The 9,297-nt window shown below is 37.5% G+C and overlaps 1 protein-coding gene across 1 annotated transcript; it reads right to left on the reverse strand.

The window, feature by feature from the left end:
* Positions 1–4,926: 4,926 nt before the first annotated feature.
* On the reverse strand, positions 4,927–8,256 carry LOC107768909 (protein DETOXIFICATION 35). Its single transcript, XM_016588075.2, has 7 exons — positions 7,768–8,256; positions 6,530–7,155; positions 6,275–6,331; positions 5,959–6,197; positions 5,741–5,859; positions 5,540–5,626; positions 4,927–5,196 (listed from the first exon to the last, which is right to left on the reverse strand). The coding sequence occupies exons 1-7, from the start codon at positions 8,050–8,052 to the stop codon at positions 5,086–5,088; spliced, it is 1,524 nt and encodes a 507-aa protein (XP_016443561.1). The 5' UTR covers positions 8,053–8,256; the 3' UTR covers positions 4,927–5,085.
* Positions 8,257–9,297: the final 1,041 nt, after the last annotated feature.

Consider the following 9,297-nt stretch of genomic DNA (forward strand, 5'->3'; position numbering starts at 1 on the left):
AGAAGTATCAAAATAATAAGGAAGGCAATCACTTCAATTAAAGCAATTAGGGGTCAAGTAACACGTAGGAATTAGAGGAAAGCTAGCAACATCATATGAAGCATATAGAGGTAATTTAAGCAATTAGGAAACTCAATCATAACAGAACACTTTGCACATAATGAACATAAGAACCTAAGAACCCTAGAGGCATATTTCCCACAAATAAGTCCGAGCATACACTCGTCACCTCGCATGCACGAACTACAATTAGCATAGAAGACTCAAATCCTAAGGGGAAGTCCCCCACACCAGGTTATGCAAGATGCTTACCTCAAAGACGATAAAACGATACTCTAAAATGCACTTGTCAGGTGAAACGACCTCCACATGGCTCGAATCTAACCAAATTAACTTCAAAGCACAAATAAAACACATAAGAAACTATTCCGGATCATAAAGTCTCAATCTTTAACAAAATCTAAAAATCGGTCCAAAAGTCGACCCCCAGGCCTGCACCTCGAAACCTGACAAATTATACAAAAATCGAATACTCATTCCAATATGAGTTCAACCATATAAAATTTATTAAATTCCGATACCATTTGGCTCCTCAAATCGTAATTTTTCATTTTAGGAATTTCCTTCAAAAACTAACTTTTCTCCCAACCCAAAACACAAATTAAATGATGAAAAAGAAAATATAATCATGGAATATATTTGATTCTAGGTGAAGAACACTTACCCAATCGATTTGTGTGAAAAGCCCTCAAAGAATCGCTCAAAACCGAGCTCCACTAGTCAAGTTATGGTGAAAATGGTGTAACCCTCGATTTTGGGATATATTCTGTCTGCCCAGGGATTTATGCATCGCGATCGCGGAGATTGGGTCGTGATCGCGGAGAAGAAAATCAAAGCTGTCAAGAAATACCCTTTGCGATCACGAGAAAAGGGACGCGAACACGATGGACAATGGGCAGGAGCTTACGCGAACGTGGGGCAATTGATGCGAACGCAAAGAGGAAATAGCCAACTGCCCCCAACTCCTAATTTCTGCTACGCGAACACGAGGGAACAGATGCAAACGCGAAGAAGAGGAAAGCAGACCTTCACGATTGTGAAAGGTTCTATGCGAACGCGATGAAGGAAAATGGGGCAGACCAACAGAACTCTACGCAATCGCGACTGGAGCTACGCGATCGCGAAAGAGGGCGACAGACACCAGAAACCAACAATCTAAAGCTATGAAAAAATAATTCCGTACCAATCGAAACTCACCCGAGCCCTCGGGGCTCCGAACCAAATATACACACAAGTATAAAAACACAACACGAACTCGCTTGCACGCTCAATTCATCAAAATAACTTCTAAAACTATGAATCGGACGCCAAAACGCATGAAAATCAAACTTAAACTTCAAGAACTTCTAGAATCACAACCGAGCATCCGAACCTTATCAAATCAACTCCAAATGGCACCAAACTTTGCAGACAAGTCCAAAATGACATAACGGAGCTATTCCAACTCTCGAAATTGTATTTCGACCCCGATATCACCAAAGTCAACTATGAGTCAAACCTCTCCATTTTCCAAACTTCAACCTTTTCAACTTTCGCCGAAACACCTCAAATTACCCTACGGACCTTCAAATCCAAATCCGGACGCACGCCTAAGTCCAAAATCACCATACGAATCTGTTGAGATCACCCATGACCTATTCCGAGGCCGTTTACTCAAAAGTCCAATTCCGGTCAAATTATCACCGTTTAAACTTCCAAAACTGGTTTCCTTCTTCCAATTTGACTCTGAATCATCCGTTAACTGAATTCAACCATGCACGCAAGTCGATACACATATTATGAAGCTGCTCAAGACCTCAAACTGCCGAACTAGGCGCAATTGCTCAAAATGACCAGTCGGGTCGTTACAACAACACGCGCATAAGTCCTACCTTATACCGCCACATGCACATCAATGTCATATCACAATAATAATTCGCACCACAAGTGCACATATATCACAATTTGCCAACAATAACAATATCAATATTTTCACAATAATAGCCCATGGCTCCACCACAACGTACATGAGAATATCGACAACAACAATGGATGAAAAATGCTCAATAAGGTAGATGCTTCAACAATAACCAATATCGCCTCAATGCATTAATGACTCCCACAACTTCAACACCAAATAACTCAATAATGAGAGAAATAATATATAACCACAATAATGGATAAGACTAACTTCACAATAAAAGAGATAATATTCAACAATAGTCTCAAATAATGGAAATCAACAAGTAAAGGGATAACATGAACAATTATTTTAAGTAACAAAAATCAATATGGAAAAAAGTAACATGAATAATAACTTCAACAATGATAATTAACAGCGAAGAGATAACATGTAACAATAAAAGAGACAACAAGTTCAACTAAAGCATAAGAGCAATTTAGCAAGTAAAGATGTAGAACAAATACTAAACAAGTCAACTAAGATATTTAAGGATAGTCTAACACAATTAAGGATAATTTGACTATGAGAATTTAGAACATAATATGACATTAGGATTAAAGCATGAAAATAGTCAAATAGCCTAAACCGATCAAATACTACGAACAACCCGTGTACCCACTCATTACCTTGCGTACACGAATTTCACTTAGCACAATTGAATCCAACAATATTAGTCCTAAGGGTTAGTTCCCCCATATGAAGTTAGGTAAGACACTTACCTCAATTAGGCCAACTCAAAAATCAAACACAGCTTTTCCCTTACAATCCGCCTCCACACGGCCCAAATCTAACTAAAATCGACTCAATAACATCAAACAATGCTAAGGAATTCAATTACAATATATAAAGTTAAGATATTTATACTTTTTTCAAAAAGTCAACCTGGGGCCCGCCCGATCAAAACCCGGGTCTAATGGTAGATTCCGTCTACCCATGACCCCTCGAGTTTATATATATGATTAGTTTCAAAAGAGTCAAAATCGACTCTCAAAACTCAATTTCTTATTTTCAAAAATTTGACAAAGTTTCATCAATTTCTACTTTGATTCACATGATTTTGATGTTAAAATCTAAGATATGTTGATGGAATATGATTAGACACTAGAATCACTTACCCAATGTTTGTTGGTGAAACTCCCTTCTCCAAATTGCCTCCTAGCGAGTCTAAGGATAAAAAATGAGAGAAAAGTTCAAAAATCCCGTCTCTCAAACCTTTAATCAGTTGCAGGGTTCGCATTTGCGACACAAGGTTCGCAAAATGCGAACCCTGACAGACCTAGCTTACATCGCAATTGCGATATAGTCTTCGCAATTGCGAACTAGTAAAGATCGCAAATGCGAACATGATCAAATACTGTTGGCTTTGCAAATGCGAAGATAGGGTCGCATTTGCGACATTCAACCCTCCCCTGTCATCCTCGCAACCACGAGCCTGGTGTTCGCATTTGCGATATTAGACACCAGATTTTCCTATTTTCAACCCAATCCACTCTGGAACGTGTCCGAAACTCATCTGAGCCCTCGGGGCTCCAAACCAAGCATACACACAAGTCTAAAAATATCATATGAACTCGCTCGCGCGATCAAAATACAAAAATAACATCTAAAACTACGAAGTGAACTAAAAAATGCATGAAATTCAAAGAATTTTCAAGAACTTCAACAATTACAACTAAGCGTCTGAATCCTATCAAATCAACTCCAAACGACACCAAATTTTGCAGACAAGTTCTAAACGCCATTACAGATCTATTCAAAGTCCCAAAATCAAATTTCGAGCTCAATAGCTAAAAGTCAACCTACGATCAACCTTTTCAACTTAAAATTGCCAAATTTCGGCAAATCAACACAAATCAACTTATGGACTTCTAAAATCAACTCCGGGCATACACCCAACTCCGAAATCATGATATGAAGCTATCGGAGTCATAAAAATACAGTTATAGAGTCGTTTTCACAAAAGTCAAAGTTTAGTTAGTATTTCAAATTTAAACTCCTAAGTCAAGAATCGAGGGTCCAAATCAACCCGAAAGCTTCCCGAAACGAAACTAATCAACCCAACAAGTCATAAAGGCATAAACACACAAGTGTGAAGCAATAAAAAAGGTAACGGGGCGCAATTACACAAAACGACCGATCGGGTCATTACAGTAGTTTACTCAGTTATCCCGATTAATTTCTTTTTGAGAATTGAGTGGTAGTATTAAAAAGAACTATTACTTCTTTAATATTAGGGGTATAGTTGAAAACAATCAATAAATTTAATCTTCAATTCCTAAAGTGACAATTATATTTTGAGATAATTTTTTTAAGATAAAGCGACATATAAAGAGGGGCTGAGGAAGTAATCGATACTCCCCAGGAACCTAGAATAATGGGAGAAATTCAAAAATAGCCAGATTTACAACTGGTCGTTTAAAAATAGTCCAGTTTCAAAAGTATTTGAAATTTAGCCACTTTTCATGTAAAGATAAATCTGAGCGAAAACACTGTTCAAAACCCGAAAAATACGCCAGTATATTATACTGGAGTTCCATCATAAGTATGCTTGAACTCCAGCATATTATACTGGAGTTCCAGGATAAGTATGTTGGAACTCCAGCATAATATGATGGAGTTCCAGCATAAGTACACTAGAACTCCAGCATAATATACTGGAGTTCCAGTAAGTATAATTGTCCAGTATAATATACCGGAGTTTGGAGCACCGGTGCTCCAGTCTCCAGTATATTATACTGGAGTCAGCAAAGTATATCGGTCCAGCATAATATGCTGGAGTTCATACACAGGTGCACCGAACTCCAGTATATTATACTGGACCGGTCTCTGTTGCAGCAAAATGGTGATTATTTTTCATTGACCTCGTAAACGCTGGCTATTTTTGAATGACCAATCCGAAAACTGGCTATACCGTGCTATTTTAACCAGAATAATGGACTATCAATGCATTTTAGGCAGTAAAGTAGAATAGAAAATAGAAGATACAAAATTGCCAATGACTCATATTTAAAGAGTAGGCTCCGTCCTAAATCATACACTAATAAGCAAAGACTAACAAGAAGATACTTTTTCATTCAGTTGTATCACGCGTAAATCTTAGCTCTTAAGCCCTTTGGAGATTGAGGACCAGCAGTTTTCTCCGTTTCAATGTGTTGACCTCCCCATTTCCGCATGCGCTCTGTCGTCTGCTCAACCTGCATTTCCATTTTCTTATTATTACTACAAAAGACTAATTCATACTGAATCCAATGGTTCCACAAACATAAATGACATGAAATGTTTAACTTAGTCTTGCTTCAGTTTTAAGTTTCCAAAGATAAGGTAGAAGGACTAGAAAATTTTGACTACTTGAACTGCTGGCCTTGTCAAAGTGATCTTGATACAAAATTTCAAGGTAAAGACAAAATCTACTGCTGTCTATATAGAGTAACTTCTACAGAGATGAGCAGATGATTCTAACCAAGAATCAAACTAAAATGTCGAACATGAAGGGTTATGGGGTTTAATTGGATAAAAATGACCATTAGTTTCACATACCTCTTTATTCCAATCAATTCTATACAGTACTACTGAGAGTAGCAGTGTTTGCAAAGCAAGTCCAGCTATCATTCCTCCCCATAGTCCCTAAAAGAAATTTGGTTGAGAGCAAGAGATACAAAAAGATGCAAAGGAATGCAAATTGAGATTTAAATTTCGATGTGCTTAGATGTGTAACGTTCAGAAAGAGAGTTAATTTACCATGACTCCCAAGTTAGCGACATAACCAAGAACGTATCCCAGAGGAATACCAAAAACGTAGTAAGAACCTAAATTGATATAAGCCACTAGACCTTGCCATCCACCTCCAATAGCAACACCTGCAAATGAAATATAGCCCCAACAAGATCACAATAAGGACTATGAAGGAGTAAGACGCTTTATGTATTGACAACAGTAAAACTGAATTAATGCAACACCTGATATCACAGGCTGAACGCTGTTAAGAAGCATTGTTATTCCAAGAAGCCAAGCAAGGTCAGCTACGGCCCGTTGTAGAACCTTGCTGTTTGTGAAAAGAATGGCCAGATGATTTCGTACTGCCAATACTACAATCATGCAGACTATCCCAATGAGAAGCGACTGAAACACTGTGACATAGACACTATACTTGGTTGCCCTGGCACGTCCTAGCCCAAGCTCATTTGAGACACGAACACTGGAAAAGCAACAGGATATTAGCAGAGTTACAAACAAATTAAGTGCACATTTCTGCAAGCTTTAGAACTTCATTACCTTATAGCAGCATTTACTCCTATGAAAAACATTGCTTCAAATCCATCAACATTTATGCTGAAAGACAGAAAATATTGACATGAATCTAATAATGGAGCTCACAACATTTCATCTCATTGAGGCAGTACCCTGGATCAAGAATCTCTAGATAAAACTTCAGTAGCTAGAGAATGTCTAGCTTCATTTTACCAAGCTTAAGCAGAACCAAGACAAGAGACTAACCAAATAGGAAAAGAACCAAGACAAGAGACTAACCAAATAGAGAGGGATCCAACTGCAATGACTGCATCTTTGAGATGGCCGGTGAGAATAATAATACTCATCATGTACCAGGTTTCAAGGCATAGCATAACAGCCGACTCAATTGACAGTCTAACAAAAGCCCAGATGTCACTGAATGCTGACCAAGACCATCCCTTCCACCCATCCTTGCACCAAACAACTACGTAAACAAATTGAGCTATTGCGTTGGCCCAACCTACGAGATTAAAGGATATAGCTGCCCCAGCTAAACCCCAATTAAACACAAAAATAAAGAGCCATAGGAGAAGAGCATGGACCACGAGAGCCACAAAACCAATCCAGGCTAGCACACCAACTTTACTCTGGGCTTGAAGAAATTTTGAAGTGGGAATATTGATAGACAGGGAATACAATTCAGGTATGGTTAACATGGCAAACCTCCCGGCAACAACAGCAATCTCATGATCTTGTCCTAGGAGCTTAAGTATTGGAGTCGCGAAGATATAGATAGGTAAGAGAAGGAAGGTACTCAGCAGTAGAATTATCATTGAGCGTTGTGTATATACTCCAAGCATGTGAACTTGCCCAGCACCAAATGCCTGCCCACAGAGCGTCTCCAGAGCACTCCCCATGCCTATCTACAGATAGATTACATTTACCCAAATAAGAAACTAAGGGGTCATAAGAAAGATGAGAATAAATAATCCCAGTATAAAGTTCCGCATAAATAATACATCGTTCCATTTGCAACTTAAGGCTCCATGTTACTAATTTAATACCTAACTGATACAAGATCTGCTTTTGATTACAAAATCACAATATAACCAATGCAAGTTTTAGTTTGAGGTATTAAACTATGCATTGCTAATACTGGAATAACCGATGTGGAATAAGATTACATTTAATAACAATACTTAGACATAGTTATCTAATAGACAACAACTGCATAATTAATTAACAATCTTGTGTCATTATTCTCTGTCTAGTTATCTAATAGACAACAACTGCATAATTAATTAACAATCTTGTGTCATTATTCTCTGTCTAACTCCCTTTTACATTAATATTCATAGGAAAACATTCCATTTTAAAGTAAGTAAATGATTTATGCAGTGCAACAAAGAGTATTAATAGTTGTGGACCTGTACCCACATGAGAATAACACATTTTTTGGGCATATGATATATGTGAGAAACTAACAGCACAAATTGATCCGCGCATTAATAAGGAAAAGGAAAGAGGGGACGAACCATAAAGCCGAAAGCGAAAATACCAATGACAGTTTGAGCAACAGAAACAGCAGAAAGCTCTGTAGCTCCAAGATGACCACAGAAAGCAACAGTAATTGCGTAAAGTCCGTACTGGCAAATGATGTTGAAAGCTATTGGGCCACCGATCTCCCATAGCTTCGCACTCTCGATCCAAAATACAGCCCACCATTCCTTCAGCCCTCTAATCCGCCGGTAGTCACCGTCGGGGCCGATGAGCTGGAAGTGGTGGTCGCCGGAATAGTCATCGAGCAATGGTGATTCCATTTACTCCTACTACTTTGAAAAATTACACACTTCTCCGCGTTTTGCTCTGACTTTCTTGTTATTGTAGTAAGTATTATTATTTTAGTTATTGAGCAATAAAGAAATGTCAACTTGACGCAAAGTTGTACAATACGAGAAGTACTAAAGCCAGCAAATTTGGAGAGCAAGACTACTCTTCTTCTTCTTCTTCTTTTTCCAATGAGATAGAATAACTTCATTTTGGATTTATTATAGCACGTGTTTGGCGTGTAGAAACTAGATATCCACACAATTATTTTATTAGTTCAATAGAATAACATCTTTTAATATGTAAAAGTAATTTAATTTTAAATTTTATATTTTAACATTAATAACGTATATAGCTATAAAATCTCATGGCGGACCAAAAGGAATTTCTTTTTTAAAACTCTATATTCAGTCATTTATGGAGGAAGTAGTATAAAAGAAGATGCTATGCCTCCATATATCGTACGTGTTTGGCGAGTAGAGCTAGAAACGAACTGTTGTTGGGTCTTGATAACGTCCACCTACCCTAAAATAAACTTGTGCTTCCAAAATTAGCCCTTACTCTCATTATTGAATTGTTTAACTTATACTAAGATATTTCTTTTTTTTCCTATTATTTCTATCTATATATATATTATTATATAGAAAAATCAAGTGTGATCGACCAGTGGCATAATTATAATTTTAGTTCAAGGGTAAAATTATTATTTCGATTAATAACTCAAGACAATTCTAAACGCAATGATTATTTCAAGTCACAACAAGAAATATCGTGTTATATTATATTAAGGATGTTCATTTAGTACTCCGTTGTAAATAAGCTTCCTGAAGAAGCTTATCCATATGGGACTCCACCGTAAATATGTTTATCTATTTAGTACTATATTGGAAATAAGCTTCCTGAAGAAGCTTATCACTTCGGTACCCGGTTATGGATAAACATTACCCCCAGTAGAAGTTTATCCATACCGGGTATAATAGGCTTATCTTTTCAGTACCCAGTTATGGATAAACATTACCCCCGGTAGAAGATTATCCATACCGGGTATAATAAGCTTATCCATTCAGTACTCCGTTATGGATAAATATTGCTCTCAGTAGAAGATTATCCATATCTGGTACAGCAGCAGCTTACACAGCAGCTTGTAGTAGCAGCTTATAGTAGCTTACACTGCAGCTTACCCTCTATTATTCGCTATCTTGAACCATTGACAGGAGATTTATTTACTGCTCGATTTG

The sequence above is a fragment of the Nicotiana tabacum genome, chromosome 6 (assembly GCF_000715075.1).
Source record: "Nicotiana tabacum cultivar K326 chromosome 6, ASM71507v2, whole genome shotgun sequence".
NCBI classification, from domain to species: Eukaryota; Viridiplantae; Streptophyta; class Magnoliopsida; order Solanales; family Solanaceae; genus Nicotiana; species Nicotiana tabacum.